Source organism: Numenius arquata, chromosome 11 (genome assembly GCF_964106895.1).
Source record: "Numenius arquata chromosome 11, bNumArq3.hap1.1, whole genome shotgun sequence".
Lineage (NCBI taxonomy): Eukaryota > Metazoa > Chordata > Aves > Charadriiformes > Scolopacidae > Numenius > Numenius arquata.
This window is the reverse complement of record NC_133586.1, coordinates 322,982-339,846: the sequence shown is the minus strand read 5'-3', so window position 1 is coordinate 339,846 and position 16,865 is coordinate 322,982. Positions and strand designations below refer to the sequence as shown.

Genomic DNA, 16,865 nt, shown 5'->3' with positions numbered 1-16,865 from the left:
CTTGTCCCCCAGCCCCTCTCTGTAGCCCCACTTCCCCAAGAGGCTGCAGGGACTGGGGAGGGGACCGTGGAGGGGTCTCCAGGGCTCTGAGCAGTCCCGCTGAAGGGGGGCCATCGCATCACCACCCCTGAGCTTGGCCTTCATCACCGTGAAAGGCCACAGGATGGAACAGCCACTGCACGGGCACCCATGGAGCTGTGTCCCAGCCCTCGGTGCCACACACGGCCGGGACTCCCATCCCTGCGGCAATCCCAGGTGCTTCCCCCCTCAAAGTGCTTCACTGGTGTCACAGTGGGACCACCAGCCCCAGCAGCTGCCGCACAGGGGCATCCCCCTGCCCAGCACCGCCGCACACGTCCCCGGCGTTGGCACAGCTCTGCTTGGCTCGGCCCGGCTGCCTCCTGGGTGGCTTGTGCTGAGCATCCCATCCTGTGCCCGGCAGGGAGGCCCTGGCCCCAGGGGAGCATCACAGTCACCTGCAGGACACAGCCGAGCTCATTGCACTTCTAGAGGAAGCTGGGGAAAAAGCAAAACTCAAGACAGGAGCTTTGCTGACCCACGTTCCCACGGCCGAGTGACGGTCATGCCAAGGAGCAGCACAATGGCCCCGGGCACCGGTCCCCAGCAAGCGCGGGAGGATTCTGTGCTGAGCGACACAAATCCCCACCCAGCGTCACCGCTCCCCCCTGCCGGGCAGAGGAGCCCCCTTAATGCCCCATTTGCCACCACCTGCTCCATTGAGCAGTTCAAGAGGTGCCACATGCTGCTGGGGTCCCCCGTTGCCCACCAGCTGGTCACCCTGCAATTGGCCCCGGTCCCCATGGGGTGCTGCCTGCTGGGGGGGCTCCCCTTTCCTTGTGCCCCATTCAGCTGCCCAGAGCACTCGGTGCTGCTGATGCTCCCTGGCACCTCCGGGCTCCCTGGAAGGTTTGGGGATCAGAGCAGGTCCTCCAGCACCGGGGCAGCGGCTGCCCCGACCTGCAGCAGACCCCAACCCGCCTCCAGCCCACTCTGCCACAGCCACAGAGCTGGCCCAGCAACAGTTCTATTTTCTGCCTGAGCTGTGGGTCCCACCACCGGCATCCGCACACCCCACTGTCCCCAGAGACACTCACGGGGCTGCCACAAGCTTAGCAAGTGTTTCGCAAGCATCTGAGGGACTGCTTCTCCCCGTCCCCAGCATCCCACCAGCATCCCCTGGCACCTCCCTGGCAGTGCAGGAGCCCTCCCTGCCTGCACCAGGGACACCGGGCACCTCTGGTGGGAAGCACCCGAGCCTGGGGGCCCGTCTGCTGCCCCCCCCTGCAGTGCCAGGCCAGTCAGGATTGTGCTGCGAGGCTCTGGTGCGACGGCGGGTGTAGAAGCTCCCCTTCCCTGGAAGCCCTGACCGCTGCCCGCAGCAGGAAGGCTGCTGTGGCCCATGCTGCAGCTTGCCCAGTTTCACATCCTCCATCTGCCCCCCCCCCGTGTCCTGCAGAGCCCTGTGGGGCTGCAGCCTCCGCCCACTCCCCCCCAGGAGCCACTGCTGCAGCACCCGATGGCCACAGCCAGCCCGTGGTGCCAGGCTGCCCCCAGCAGCTCTGGGCCACGCAGCCCCCAGCCAAGGGGTGACAGAGACCTGTCCCCAGCCCAGCCTCGCACGGAAGGGAAGAGCTGGCCGAGCGGCACCTGCAGCTGCCTGCACGCCATGGGGACTCGCTCCAGACCACAGGAAGCCACCGCAGGCAGGGGCGCAGCGAGGCCAAGGGGTTCTGCAGAGCGGAGCTGCCCCTGACGAGTGAGGGCAGCCCCAACAGACCCTCCTGGAGGGCTCGGTGGGGCTGGGGTGGGCTCTGCCCTGGGGTCAGCTGGGGCACCGGTGGGTCCCAGGTCCCCCCCCCAGGGCTGGCTGCAGGGGCCGCTGGACACAGGGCTGCAGTGCGGGAGCTCAGCTGGTCCCTAGGCTCAGCCCAGGCGCTGCGGGAAAGTGGTTCGAGTACCCCCAGACTTTTACCCCCCCCACCTCCACCCACCGCAGCCAGTTCCTGAATCAGCTCCCCTCTCTGCGGGCTCCCAACAAGCAGCTGCTTCTCTGCTCAGGTGAGGGGGCCAGTCCCCGTCTGGGCGCCGAGTCCCCACTGCATCCCCAGATAGCAGCCCCTGCCCAGCGCCAGCTCCTGCCTGCAGCCTGGGCAGGGCAGCCCCTGGCTCTGGGGGGCTTTTTACCTGCTGAGGGGACTTCTCTGTGCTGGCCGTGGGGGAACCCAGCACCGCAGGCTCTTGCAGCTGCACTATGGTGGGCAGCACAGCAGCCTGGGCAGCCCCCTCCTGCGGCTGCAGAGCAGATGAGGGGGGTCCCACGGGCCCAGGGCAGCAGCAGGGGATGACCCTGTGCCCTCCTGCCACCAGGGCCACCCACTGCTGCGGCACACAGAGCACAGGCACCGGAGCTGGATTGCATAGTTCTGAACATTTAATAACTCAGTCTCTCTAACGTTATATCCACATCCATTAAATTAAAAACAGGCTCAGGAGGCAGCTCCCGGCTGATTAAATTACAAGAAAAAATTACTGTGCACCAAAAAGTTATTATAGAAAAATAGTCCTGTGGCCCCCAGCCGGCGGCTCCGTCTGCAGCAGCTGGGGCTGGCGCTGGCACGGGGCGGGTGGGAGCCCGTGCCACGGCCCCGGTGTGCAGCGGCGGACGGTGAAGGGGCTCACGGCACCGGCTCCAGCCCGCGGGGAAGGGGCAGCGAGGGCAGGCGGTGCCGGGAAGGGCCTCCGGCAGGGAGCGGAACGGATTGTCACCAAGTGGGGGCAAGGCACGTCGGGGGGCAGGGGCTGCAGGGGGGCCGGGCTCGCCCCGGCACGGGCAGGGAGCAGGCAGAGCCGAGGCAGAGCCGAGGCAGCGCAGGCACCGCCACTGCCCCAGCCTGCAGCACACAGCCCTGCCTGGGGACAGAACAGGAGGGGGCCCGGGGCAGCCCCCCAGAGCAGGGTCTGTGCGAGGGGGTCCCTGCCCGCGCTGGGGGGGGGCTGAAGGTCGGGCAGAGGGAAAGGCGCTGCCCTGCCCCATGCTCTCTGGCGCAGGGGGGCTCCTGTCCAGGCTGCAGGCAGCCGCGGCCGCGGTGGGACGGGCGGGCAGCGGGTGAGCAGGCAGCAGAGGCTGAGGCCTGGCCATTATTGCTGTTGAAGGGCACGGGTGGAGGCGGACAGGCCCTGGGGAGGTGGCGGGGAGCTGGGAGGCAGGGGCTGAGCAGGGACGCAGGCAGAGGCCCGGCGGGTGGCAGGGGGGATGCCCTGTGGGGCAGAGCTGGCCCTGCACCAGCCAGCCCAGCCTGAGCAGTGACAACCCAGGGACCCCACGCGCTGCCCACCCCGGGGCACTCGTGTGAGCCCCAGCAGCAGCCGCCCAGGGGCAGGGGACAGGGCTGCCAGCGCAGGGCCAGTGAGTGCCAGGGACCCTGCCACCATCAAACACCCCAGTGCGGAGCAAAGGGTGGACGCGGGGCCAAGAGAGATGGTGTGGGACTGGGACGGTGCCGAGCTGAGGACGGTGCCGGCGGGGCTGTGCCCGGCAGCCCAGGCCGGGGCCAAGGGACGGTGCCGGCGGCGGGGGAGCCCCGGGCTGCTGGGGTGTGGGAGGGGGACGGGGACAGAGTCCGGGGCCCCTCGGCCTCACCTGCCCCGGCCCTGCGGTGCTGGGCAGGGAGGAGGGAGGGGCGGGAGGGCTCATCAAAGGGCACTTTGGTCTCTGATGAAGGCAGTCCTCTCGCTGTGGGCCTCGTAATCCTCACCGTCCGACTCAGAGGGGCCTTCCTCCTGCCAGATGTCGGAGGGGAGGCCCTTGTAGGAGATGATCCCGCTGTCCAGGGCGTAGACCTTCACGCCCCGCAGACTGAAGCCTGAGCGCGCCTGCAGCACCAGGAAGATGGTGACAAATATGACAACGATGAGGACACAGCTGAGACTGGCAATGAGGACGGGCAGGTTGGCTGTAGGGGGTGCCTCGGCCAGCCCCTCGCCGTCTGCCAGGGCGGGGGATGCACGGCTGCTCTGCGTCTGGTGGGAGCAGGAGAGGTCCAGGCTGCTGAAGTGGGAGTGCGCGGGGCAGGTGAGGCACTGGTTGGGGCCAGGCCCGGCGCAGGTGGCGCAGGAGGGGTGGCAAGGCAGGCAGAGCTGGGGCGTGATGGGCTCCACGCTGTTCTCCAGGCTGTAGTGCGTGCTCTGCACACCGGGGGCGAAGCCGGGAGGGCAGCGCTTCAGGCAGCTCTTCTGGTGCAGGTAGTACCCCTCCTCGCAGACTGTGGGAGAGGAGGGTCAGCACAGGGGGGCTGCCCATGGCCCCATGCCCTCCCCACCGGCCCCACACTCACCCACGCAGGTCTGGCTGGGTGTCAGGGTCTTGCAGCCGCTGCTCTCCAGCTGGTTGGAGAGGCTGGGAGACTCGGTGGCCGTTCCGTAGAGAACAAGCGTGAACTTGGTCAGTGTGCCTGCAACAAGTCGGAGTGAAGACCACCAACGGGCCCACACACGCTCAGGGATGGGGCTTGTACTGGTCATGGCTATCAGGGGAGAGCGGGGCTGTGCCCACTGCCTGGCAGAGCCCCCAGCGCGTGGCCATGCCCCAGTGCAGGGCTGCCCAAAGGGTGGGGGGCTCCTGCTACTGCAAACCTCCACCTCTCCAGAGCAGCCCCATCCCCTCCTCCTGTGCCCAGCTCCAGCCTCTCCCCAGCCAGGTGACTGCAAAGCCTCTGTGGTGCCACCAGCCCCTCTGCTCAGAGGCACCAGGGGGGATGCTGGGTGCCTGTGCTGCTCATGGAGGGCAGTGGTGGGGGTGAGGCCAGTCCAGCCCTACCGTAGTTGTTGGCGTCGCTGGTGTTCTCGATCTCCAGCACCCACTCCCCGGAGGGGTCCTCGTCCCACGAGTGCGTCGTCATGAAGGCCCAGTCATTGAAGCCATCAGCCGAAAAGTCATGGGGCCTGGGTGAAGGGGGGCAAGAAGGTGGGTGCCAGCGTCCCACAAACCCACTGGTGCCAGCACGGGCCTGGGGCTGCCCCAGGGCACCCCGGCACCTACCTGGCAGCCAGCAGGGTGGAGCGGGTGCCCATGGGACTGACAAGGTAGATGGCCAGGTCCCCCCGCCGGTTGTAGGAGAGCGTCAGCCTGGCCTGTGCGTGCTCCAGACGGCTGATGTAGTTGGCTTTCCCCAGGCAGGCATCCACCTTCCGCCGCACCTCCAGGCGCTTCCCAATGTCCCTGCCGAGGGCAGGCCAGAGTGAGCCCAGTCCCACCCTGGGGGCACTAACAGGACGCCGTGGCCCCCCCCTCCCTCCCTGGGAGGGGAGCCCACAGCAGCCGGTGGCTCCACTCCATCCCCGGACAAGGCGCAGGCAAGAGGGGCCCACCCCGGCTCCTGGGCATGGCAGGGTTTGCTTGGCCGAGCACACGCTGCCTGCCATCGCTGTGCCAGCCCTGAATGGGCCCTTTCTTCGCCCGCTGCGGGGCCGGCTCCACCCTGCATGGTGTGGCGAGGGTGTCCCCATCCCACTGCTCCTGTGTAGCCGTCCCCTCCGCAGCCGCCTGCGGCACCGGCCCTGGAGCCAGCACAGGATGCTGGTGACAAGGAGTGCCCACTCTGGATGGGCAGGACTGTGTCCCAGGGGACCAGAACAGGGCAGAGGCAGGGCCCAGCCCCAGCCCCCTCGCACCCCAAGAGCCCCTGGGGAGTCCCCCGGCCGCACATGAGACACAGCACACGCTGCACTGCGGTGGCAGCGGCCAAATGGGAGTAAAAGGAGCTTCTGTCTGACCCCTGAAAAGCCCCTCTGTCTGGGGATGACTCGCGCTGGCTGCTCCCAAACCACAGTGTCCCAGCCCGCCCGCACCCCTGCCGTGCCGGCCAGCCCCAGCAGCAGCGGGCAGGCTTGCCAGCCCACGTTGGCGCAGGATGGCTGCAGGCGGCTCTCCTGGCTCTGCCCAGGCTCTCACAGGATGGTCGGGGGTCTCGGGGGCAGCTCAGCCCCGGAGATCCCCCCCACTCCTCGCCCTGGGCTCACAGGCGCCTGGGCTCCTGCACAGGGCCATGCGTGGAGCAGACGCTGGGTGATGCCCTCCTGGGCTCACCAGCCCTTACTTCGGCTCTGTGAGGACGTCGATGACACACTTCCTCTGAGGTCCCACTGTGGTCCAGTTCTTGGCCAGGTTCACCATGGCCCCGGCATCCAGCAGGCCGTAGCCGTAGGAGTGGCTGACTGTGGACAGAGAGGGGTCACCATCATCCCCAGGGCTGGGGATCCCAGGCAGGGGACGTGTGCCCAGCCACACTGCACAGCTCAACAGGGCCTCCTGCCTCCTCCACCCCCCAGGGCTGCTGGGGTGCTCTGCCCTGGCAGCCTGGGCCAGCGTTGCTTGCAGGAACAGGAGCCCCTGTTCCGTCCCCAGCACCCTGGTACCTTTGCGGCCGACGCCGTTGGTGACCCAGTCGTTGGCATTAAGGTGGGCCGGCTTCGACGTCTGCACCACCAGGTGCTGCATGTCCCGCCAGGTCAGGTTCTTGCTGCGGGGAGACACAGGGTTCTGGCACCAGCCCCCAGCTCCTCCTGGCCCCAGGAGGGTCTGTGCCCAGGTGCCGCAGCCTCACAGGGCTTGCAAAGCCGCCCCAGCCCAGCCCCGCTCCGTGCCCACCCTTACTTGGCTTCCAGGGCGAGGGCGATGATGCCAGCAGCCAGGGGTGCCGAGGCCGACGTCCCTGTGTGCGATTCGGTGCATTTCTGTCTGAGGTCAGTCGTCACCTGCAAAGAGGAGCGCTGGGGTAGGAGGTGCCACAGGCGCTGGCCATGTCCAGGAGCCAGCTCGAGGGCTGGTGTCCCCGTGAGGGCTGTAAGCGGTGAGGAAAAGCCACCGCTCCTGGGGCAGCTCATGAGTTTTCCCCCAGGAGTCCTTAACTCAAGGAGACCAAGCCCTGGGAGCAACCCAGCAGCGACAGCATGGCAGAGGGGGCCAGCCCTGCTCCTCCTGGAGAGACACTTATGGCAGCCACAGCTTGTCCCACCCCCAGGAGCCCCCGACCCACAGACGCCAACAGCCCCGACTCACAATTTGCTTCTCGTTCTGGTTGCCGCTGCTGTAGGTGGTGGCGAGGGTGGAGGAGCAGGCCTCGCTGTACCAGGGCACGTTGCCGTACTGCGTGGTGCTGCTGATGGACAGCGTGTAGATGCTGTTGGTGTAACCGTCACAGTTGCAGCTGTCGTGCTCCCGGCCCCCGTTCCCGGACGCCCAGACGAAGATGGAGCCCAGCCCCCCTCGGCCCTACCAACAGAGGTAGGATGAGGGCCAGCGCCGGCGTCACCCGTGCTGCCGGTGAGGGCCAGCACCGGCGTCACCCGCGCTGCCGCATGGTGGGAAGCCCCAGTCTGGGGATGAGGGGATGGTGCTGGCCCCAGGGCTCTCACAGCCTGAGGGGGACGGACTGAGCAGATGCAGCTGGGACACTGGGGGACAGCAGGATGCCACCGGTGAGCATGCCGGCTTGGGGACCCAGCACCCCCATCCCTCACCACTGCCATGCCCACGGAGATGTTGGGGCAGCTCTGCAGGGGCTGCCCCAACAGGTCAGGCACTGGGTGGCAGAAGGCCCTGCCAAAACCTGGCTTCCAAGATCTAATGTCTTCTTCTGCTCGGAAATCACCCCGGCTGACTCTGCCCGTGTGGGATTTGCAGCGCTGCGGGAGCTCGGCAGAGCAGCCCCGACCGTCTGTTCGGCACCCAAACACCACAGCTCCGATCACAGCGTGTGTGACAGAGCTGGCGTAGCAGCAGGGGGGTTTGCCAGCACGCCCTGCGCAGCACATGCGTGTCTCTGCGGGGAATGGCAGGCAGAACACAGGGCACAGCTGAACCGTGCTCCAGGGCCATGCCAAGGCACAGGCTGCACCGACAGCACACGGGGACAGCGGGGGGAGGACGGGCAGAGGAAGCGGAGGAAGCGAGCACAAGTGGCTGGCATGAAGCGAGGCAGGAGCCAGCACAGGGCTTTGGAGAGGGGGGAGAGACTGTCCCAGCATGGGACTGGGCAGGAGCCCTCGGAGCAGGGGGGACAGGGCTCCCCGGAAAGGTGAGATAAACACCCTGCATGGGAGGAGCCCTGACTCAGCCATCACACAGGAAGAACAGGAAAAACCAACAGAGCCTGATCCTGCAGACGGGCTGTAAGACAGCTCATAAACAGCTCATCACTGGATGGCCCGGACAACAACCAGGGCAGGCAGAGCAAGGGAGACCCAGGGGAAGGGGCAGGAGCTCCCCCAGCAGACTCTCCTGCTCACCTGGCTGACCCCTCGGAAGAAAGCCTCCTCCGCCAGCCGGGCCGGGCCATCCACAGTCTTGCCATCATCCTCGGGGCCCCAGCTGGCACTGTAGATGTGGATGTGGTTGGGATTGAGGCCCAGGGAATGGGCCTCCACAGCATCAGTCACCTCCCCATCCAGCATGCGCACGCCTAGGGCCAGAGAGCAGACGTCACGGGCGACCGGACGGGGCAGCGCAGCCACGCTGGAGGCCATGCGAGAGCACTCCATCCGCTGCTGCCGCCCTATGCCATGGGCTACCCTGGCCAGCAATGCCGAGACCCTGGCACAGCCCACTCCTCTGGCCACAAGGCACCCACAGAGCCCAGTGCAGACTCTGCTCTTGGTGCAGGGCAGGGTGTCACCCACCTCCAATCCTGGCGTTGTAAGCCACACCAACACCACAGATCCCGTTGTTTGCCACGGCAGCCACTTCCCCAGCGCAGCGCGTGCCATGTCTGCAGTCAGAACAGGACCAAGTGTGCTCAGATGGGATGTGAGGAGCACCGGGCACCAGCTGCAGCTGGAGGGACCAGCGCCCAGGCTGCCTCACATCCCTCCCGAACCAGGTGGCCAACAAAAGCCTCGCAGGGCACCTCCATCTACCCTCCTGCTCCAGAGCAGCAGGGACTGAACAGCCTGCACGGGCACTGGGCAGCCCCAAAGGACACTGCTTGCATCAGAAGGGGAGGCAGGGCATTCTTCCGTGGGACAGAAGTGTGCCACCACCCCTGCACCCTCCCGCAGTCACCTCCCAATGGCACTGGCACCGAGTCCCTGCCGCGGCTGGGCTCTGCAGCCCTTGCCTCTGCCTCACCTATTGTCGTTCATCTGTGTGTAGCGGGGCTGTGGGTCTGGGTCCTGGTCATTGACATCAAAGCTCGCCCCTGGATCCTGGAAGACAGATCTGGCAGTTAAGAGACCGTCTACCTTGCCCCCAGACTCCCACTGCCCCGGGGCCACAGCTCTGAGGCTGGGCTGAGCTGGGGGGTGGAGGAGGCTCCAGTCCCACCTCTATCGCTTCCCTCCATGTCCCACCACAGCAGCTCTGGGGCTGCACCCAGCGGCTCCCATGGCACACCTCTCCATGCCATCACCCCACACTTACATAGTTGCCCTCCAGGTCAGGGTGGTTCTTCTCAATGCCATCATCCAGGATGGAAACCACAATGCCCTTGCCCGTGTAGCCCTGCTCCCAGGCCTGACGCACATTCAGGTCCCGCTGGTTGGTGTTGTACTGCCAAGAGAAGCCCTGGCAATAGGAGCTGCACCTAGCTGCTGGCACTGCCCAACACCTCCCAGCCCCAGCTGTAAGGGCGGGCAAGAGGCAGCCTTCACCCTGCGCTGCTGTGGCGTGGGGATGAGGAAATCCCAGGGGACCCAGGCACAGCCACCCGAGGAAGGCCACTCTGAAAGGAGACTGAGCCCCAGACTCTGTTTGGGCCCCATAAACACGGCTCCCTTCAGAGACCAGGCTTGTGCCCGAGCTTGATGGCACAGGCAGGCACGGACCCCCTTCCTGGGCCAGGCAAAGGGCTGCTCCCTCCTAGTCCAGCCCCTGGCTCTCCCCGGCCCTGCCAGCACCCCGGCAGGAGCCACCGCTCCATGAGCGCGGCCTCTTCCCTGGGGTATCCCTGGACCCACGGCACAGGTGGCCGCCTCAGGCCTTCCTCCTCCCTGCTGTCCCTCAGGTGCCACATCTGCATCCCCAGAACCTGCTGCAGTGACTGCGGGGCTCCCCTCCTGGCCCAGCAGCGCAACCCCCACCCCACACTCACCAGGTACCACTGCTGCGGGAACTTGGGGTCCGTGGGCTCCATGAACACGTCTCGCTTGGTCCTGCGCTTTGCCACCTGCTGCTCCAGCCACTGCACCTGGGGGCAGAGAGAGCATGGGGTTTCCCCTCGGCAGCTCCCCACACCCTCTGCCCCCCAGCCCAGAGGGGCTCTCCTTGGGGAGCTCACAGCCAGCCCTGGGCTGGCAGAGCATCTGACCCCCAGAGCTCCCACAGCACCCAACCGTCCCCCCCTGGTCCCACCCGCCCAGCCGTGCCGGGGTGGCAGCGCTCCCGCCACAGGCTTCGCTCCAGCGGAGCAGGCAGGTCAGAGCGCAGAGCTCTGCGGAGAGCCTGCCAGCCGCGGTGACGCGCTGCACGCCCCGCTGCGACACGCTGCACGCCCCGCTGCACTGCCAGAGCACCGGAGCCCTGGACCACAGCCAGGGACGGAGATGCCGGCAGCGCGGCCACACCACGCGCTGGGATCTGGCACTGCCAGCACCACCCTGCACACCTTGTCCCATGTATGAGGATGGAGAGCCCTCCAGGGAGCCAGGGTTGCCCCGTGCCCTGCCATCACAGCAGCCCACAGGCCAGTGACACCGGCTCTGCTGAACCCCTGCCCTTGCCAGGCATGTGCTGGGCTCCCACCCGGCTCTGCCACGGGCCTCAATGCCAGGGGACGGCTGAAGGCACTTCAGCCCTGTCCTGTGCCCGGTGCTGGCTCACATGCCAGCAAAAAGGGCCAGGACCAAAGCTAGGCCCCTGCAGGTGGCCCCCCCACAGCACGTACCTGAGGTTCCCTGGCCAAACGGCTGTGCCAGGGCTGGTGGGGCGAGAGGGAACGCTTCACCACACCGCTGTGCCGAAAGTGGTAATAGTCACCGAAGATCTGCAACCGGGAAAGGAGCAGGATGGACATGAGAGCCCAGTCTCCCTGGTTCCCTGTCCCCCCACCTGCAGTCCCAAGCCCCAGGGCTGCCACAGACAGGCTGGGCCACCTGCTCCGCTGCTGGTACACGCTGCAGGAGATGCTGGGGCAGCTGGTGACAAGACAGCAGGAGAGACCCTGGGGCCACAGTGACGTGGCCTCTGCCCATCTCACTCTCCCGCAGATTCCTGCATGGCACTAAGTCCCCAATTGTCCAACAATGGCAGGGAGGCCCCAGGCAAGCAGCGGAGAGGGACAGGCCTTTGGGATCCAGCCTGGAGGAGGCTCCAACCTCAGGGGACAAAACTGCCACTCCCCTCCCCGATCCAACCCGCACCCCCTCTCACTGGTGAGGTGGGGTCCAGGGGGTCCAGACCCCGCTCCACAGATGGCCCCAGCCAGGGCAGGGAGGGAGGGAGGGGCCGAGCCAGCCTCTGCTCCTCCAGACGGGCCCCTCGCAGGGCCCTTCCCCACCAGGCCAGTGTCCCACCAGAGCACCCACCCTGTGCCAGTCTCCACCTCGGTGCACAGCCAGCTCCAGAGGAACAAAGCGAGGGAGGCATGGAGGCGGGGGCCACCACTAGCCGAGGAGCCATGCTGTTGGCCGCAGCTCAGCTCCCAGGCATGCGGGGACAGCCCAGCAGGGCTGGGGCAGGACGGGACTCCAGCACAGCTGGGCCAGGAGGCCACGCAGCCGCCCAGCCGGTTATTTTTAAACCCCGAACCCTCTCCAGTGTTGTCATTTCCTTATCCCCTCCGGCACGTCCCAGAGGCTGGACTGGCCGCGGTGGCTCCACCCCTGCTGCCCCCGGCCTCCCAGCCCAGCAGCCTGCCTGGACTGGGGAGAAGGGGGCCAAGTGGCCAACCTGCCCTGCTGGAAGCCACAAAGTCTGGGCAGCAGCCACAGGCAGGATCTGTTTGCCCAGGCTGTGGCATCACCGTCAGGGCTGGGCTGTAAAGGCTGCGGGAACACGAGGGAAAGGACATCTTACATTCTGCCCCCCGAGGCTGGCACAAAACTGTTTGGCTGCAGTTAACAACGCCCCCCTCAATCTTATCAGAGCTCTGCAGATGTGCCGCCACCCTGGCCAGCCACACAGCCAGCCAGAGCCCAGCCGGGGAGGGAAGGTGCACCCGGCTGACCGGTGTTAGGGGCTGCAAATCCGGGCTGTGGCTCTCCAAGTCACGCACCTCACCCTGAAGTCCCTCCGTGCTCCATGGGGCAAGGGAAACACAGCCCAGCACCTGGAGCCCAGCCTGCACTGCCCCTGCTTGGGGGAGCCCCCAAGACCCCGCCCGCCGAAATGAAACTGCTCCACTCCATGGGGCTCCACACAGCACAGCCGCCCCTGCACCAGCTGCTCGTGGGCAGGAAAGGGAACAGACTCCGCTCGGGGCAGCCCAGCACGAGCAGGAGTCGAACACCAGGGTCAGGACTTGTGTCCACGGCTCCATCCCCAGGGGAGTCCAGTGCTTGTAGCTCACAGCTCACATCAGTCCCCAGGGAAGGGGCCAGCAAAGCCCCCAGCTGCTGGCTCAGGACGCCGCTCACCCAGAGCTGGGGCCGTGATGGGGAGCAAGCTTGGGGCAGGGGCCAATGCAGGGTGCAAATCACCCCCACGCCGGGCCAGCTGGTGGTACCCAGGGCAGCCGCAGACCACACTGGCCCCCTGAGATGTGGTGCTCGTGATGTGGGGCTGTGCTCCCCAATGCTGGTGGCACCTGAGCTCTGCTCCTGCCCTAGAGGAGGAACAGCAAGGGCTCAGCCTGCAGCTCCGCACCCCTTCCCTGAGGGGCACAGCCGGCAGAATTGCACCTCCAGCACTGCCACAGTCACCAGGGACAGACCTGGGCCCGTTCCCCACCGCACACCCCGTCCCCCCAGTCCCCCTGGGACGCCTGGCAGCTCAGAGCACTTGAGAGGTGCCGCAGTGAAAAGCATCTGCACCAGGCTGGCAGACAGGAAAGCGAGCTGCAGGCTTGCTGCCCTCCCCCCAGCACCCCCTCACACCCTCAGGGGGTAAGGACAGAGCCCCGATTGTTCCTGCAAGCAGATTGTGGCTCTGCCTGGTCATCCGACTGGATTAGGTCTGCACAGACACTGCGGTGGCAGCCAGGAGCCAGCCAGCCCACACGTTCCCACCCTAATCCCCACAGTCCCTGTCCTCAGCAAGGGCAGAGCCCCCCCAGCCCCGCGCCTCCCCGGGGCAGGCAGTGCTGATCCCATGGAGCACAGTGCCAGCTCCTGCCCTGACCTTCTGCCACAGCTCCTGGCCACCTCAGCCAGCCTCGGGGCCAGCGGGCTGCCGCACTCCCGCCCATGTCCCCGGGCGCAGGGGGATGTGCTGGGCAGCAGCAGGGGCCGGCGGGGACCCGCAGCCCAGCAGGACGGGAGGTAGGAGCACTCCTCCCCAAGCCGGGGCTGCTCGGCCCCCGTGTCCTGCCAGTGCGGGCCCTTCCCCAGGGCTCCCCATGCCCAGCTGGGGCAGGCAGCCCCTGCACTCCCTCCCCCAGAGCAGCCCCAGCGGGGAGAACCACCGCGCTACTGCCTCAGCCATCCCTCTCCCCTGCACCCCCCTGGCACTGTCCTTTGGGTCCCCTTCGAGGCCACTGGCACCAGAGGCATGGCTGTCCCAGGGGCCTGCCTGCCCCGGCTCTGCAGGCGGTGGCGGAGCAGGGAGTACGCCAGGACAGCGTGGCTGCGAGGACAGTGTCCAGACCCCATGCTGAGGCCAGGATCCTCTCAGATAAGGACCCTGGGGGCCTCTCCCTGGGGCACTGCCAGAAGCACCCGGTCCCCCCCCTTCCAGCCTGGCTGTCGCATCCTGTCCCAGTGGAACACCCCCCCCCAGGAACAGCAGCCCAGAAACCTCCCAGGAGGAAACACTTGGCTCCTTCCAGCCCTGCTCTTCCCACCAGGCTGCCATGGCCCCCCTGCGGAGCAGGCTGCCCGGGCCAGCCAAGCCTCATCCCGCAGCACAGACACCAGGACGGGCTCCAGAACGGGCAAAAACGTGCCCAGACCAGCAGCTCCTGCCGCAGCCCGAGCTTCCAGCCTCCAGCGCGGATCAAATGGCGCAGGGAGAGGTGAGCACCGACGGGCAAAGCTGGCACACAGTCTCCGAGGCTCACAGGGATAGACTCCCAGGCAGGGAGCCTGGGTTCCCTGCTGAGCCACAGTGCCCTGAACTGCTGCCCAGGCCCTGACGGGCACCCTGGGCCAGTGAAGACACAGCCACAGAGCCTGGTGTTTCCCAGCTGCCCGGGCCAAGGGGCACCAGGCTCTGCAGCTGTGTCTTCAAAGAAACATTTCCCGGGAGCAGGCTGATGGCACCTCGGCACTCCCAGGAGCCTCCGCAGAGACCGGGCCCAGTGGGGCACATCCTGGGCCACTCTCCCAATCCCCTCTTCACGGCAGCAGCCCTGGACCGACACATCCTTTGCCATGACACCGGCTCTAAGGCACTTCCACGCAGAGAACCTGCACGAGACCACCTCATTGCCCCCTGGGTGCACACACCCTCAGTGGGGGCTGGCCCTGGCCCCCCCAGAGTTCCCTCCTCCAGCCCAAGCCCCAGAGGAAGGACTCGGGGCTCCCTGTCCCCAGAGCCCCGTGTATCCACCGCCCCATGCCGGACTCCTTTCACACGGCAGGACAAGGCACCACCTTCCCCACCCAGCACGGCGCCGGCAGCTGCTCAGTGAGGTCCTGACACCGCAGCCACAAGTTGTGCAATTTCCTCTGGGATTTGGCCCCTCGCTTCCTTCCCGGAAAGCCAGCCCAGCCCGGCAGCAGCACCCTGCTCTCGGGGTAACAGACCCCCAGGGACGCAGTAGCCCAGTGGGAGCTGGCAGAGCCGCACGGGCTCCATTCCTCCGGTGCCAGCCTCACCTTGCCGGAGCAGCACCAGTCCAGCTCCCTCTGCGGGGGCCACCGGGTGTCCTTCTGGGCCAGCCCTGCAGCACCCATTCCTGTGCCCATCCCCTTGCCCCCCGCCTTGGTCACGGCAGCCAGGCTGGCGCCAGCTCCATGGGCAAAGCCCCTGTGCGCTGCCAGCCCAGAGGCCAGTGCCCTGCCCACAGCGCAGGGCTGAGAAAAGCCCCACAGATCAGCCTGTGCCGAGCATGGGGCAGCCGGCATCACGCTACAAGGAGAAGCGCTGGCCTGCAAGAAGTAGCCTGCCAACAGAGACATGTCCTGCCCGCAGTGCCATGCTGGCAAGCAGGAGCCTGGCCATCAGCCCCACCGCTCTTGGCCAAGGCCTGGCTTTCACACCAACACCTCAGGGCCAGACCTGCGAGGGCCATGGCAGAGCCTGAGGCCTGGAGCACTGGGGAACTGGGCCCTGTCAAGGCTGCTGGGAGGAGAGCACCATAATGCTCCTTGCGCTGGGGACAAGGCCAGGAACAGCTGGGACTGTGAGGAACACAAGGGACCCTGGTTCCTTCACTGTCACCCCATTGTCCCTGCTCTGCTGCCAGGAGGGTGACGGCAGTGCCGGCCCCAGCACAGCTCCATGCTCTGCCCCGTCCCTCCATTGGCTGAGAGCAGCGGGAACCTGCTGACACACCTTCTGTGAAGGGCAGTTTAGGGCCAAGGACACGCGGCTGCCATCAGACCACGGGCTCTGGGGACACCCAGGAGGGGCTGCTGCCGCCCCGGCTGAGCCAAGGCTGTGCAGCACTGGGGCAGCTCATTGCGGGGAACACCGTCGGGAACTGGGGGCCCTCCCCTTCTCCACCAATGCACAGCACTCCCAGTTTTCTCATGCTGGGATGGGCTTTTCCTCCTTCCACCTCCAGCAAGCAGAGTGTGCCGTGGTGTCCAGCCGTGCCATGTCACCAGACCGTCCCGCTGGCAGGGAGAGGCCACAGCTCCATCCAGCTAATTACCACCCTTGAGTCAACGCAGCGGGGGCTGGACGGAAGCAGTGAGCAAGCACAAACGCAGCGGCCCTGCTGCCAGAAAGAGCAGCCCCCAAGACGGCTCCGGGGCTGAGTCCAGCGCCTGCCCAGACCACGGTAGAGGACACCGCATCCACAGGGAGAGGGAAGCGGGGGACTTACCGGGCCCAGGTTGAGGAATCCATGCTTCCTGGCCAGTCTGTCAGCCTCCTGGGGCCCCGCGGGAACAAGCACAGCCCAGGTGTTGGTGTAAATACGCTGGGCCAGCACCTCCTGCGCCAGGAGAGCGAGGGCAACCACCAGAGTCCAGAGCAGGAGCAGCGAGCAGGGCCTCAGATCCATCAGAGTATCGGGGTTCCTCTAGCTGGGCAGCAGGAGGGTCCCAGGAGCAGCGGGTCCAGCGGCGTCCCTGCGTCAGCAGCCCAAGGCGTGCCGGCCGCTCTGCCACGCTGGTCCCTGCTCAGCCCAAGAGAGCATGGGGACGAGCCCGCAGCAGCAGGAACAGACCGCCGGGGACAGCAGCACAATCTGCAGAGAGATGGAAGAGTGGTCAGGGCCCGGGGTGCTTCTCCTCAAACCCGGGGCAGGCAGGCTCCGCCGCACCCAGCACCGGGGCCCTGCTGCCCACCCCGGCCCACCCACAGCCGCGTGGGATCCCAGGAGCCATGGTGGTGGCCAGCTCGGCAGGGCGTCCCGGCACAGCTGCCCGGTGTGGAGCCGCTGTTTACCCTCCGATTGCCCAATGTGTACTCACGCTCTGCGCTTACAAACACGGGAGATGAAGCGGGAGGGGAGAAGGGCAGCAAAGGAGGGGAGAGGCCAGGCAAGGGAAGCCGTGCCTCCTGCCACCACCATCTGCAGCGATAGGAGCCCCTTCTCCAACCAGGACAGGCCTATCTGGGAAGAGCTGGGAGCAACCGGGAT

General features: G+C 66.8%; 1 protein-coding gene across 1 annotated transcript; it reads right to left on the bottom strand.

Annotated features, from left to right (window-relative positions):
- Nucleotides 1-3,714: 3,714 nt before the first annotated feature.
- Nucleotides 3,715-16,489, bottom strand: FURIN (furin, paired basic amino acid cleaving enzyme). Its single transcript, XM_074155482.1, has 15 exons — nucleotides 16,104-16,489; nucleotides 10,899-10,997; nucleotides 10,107-10,202; nucleotides 9,437-9,565; nucleotides 9,146-9,222; nucleotides 8,698-8,786; nucleotides 8,308-8,480; nucleotides 7,079-7,291; nucleotides 6,674-6,774; nucleotides 6,436-6,539; nucleotides 6,117-6,234; nucleotides 5,060-5,239; nucleotides 4,838-4,962; nucleotides 4,356-4,472; nucleotides 3,715-4,283 (listed from the first exon to the last, which is right to left on the bottom strand). Exons 1-15 carry the CDS (start codon nucleotides 16,281-16,283, stop codon nucleotides 3,715-3,717), a joined length of 2,370 nt encoding a protein of 789 aa, XP_074011583.1. The 5' UTR covers nucleotides 16,284-16,489.
- Nucleotides 16,490-16,865: the final 376 nt, after the last annotated feature.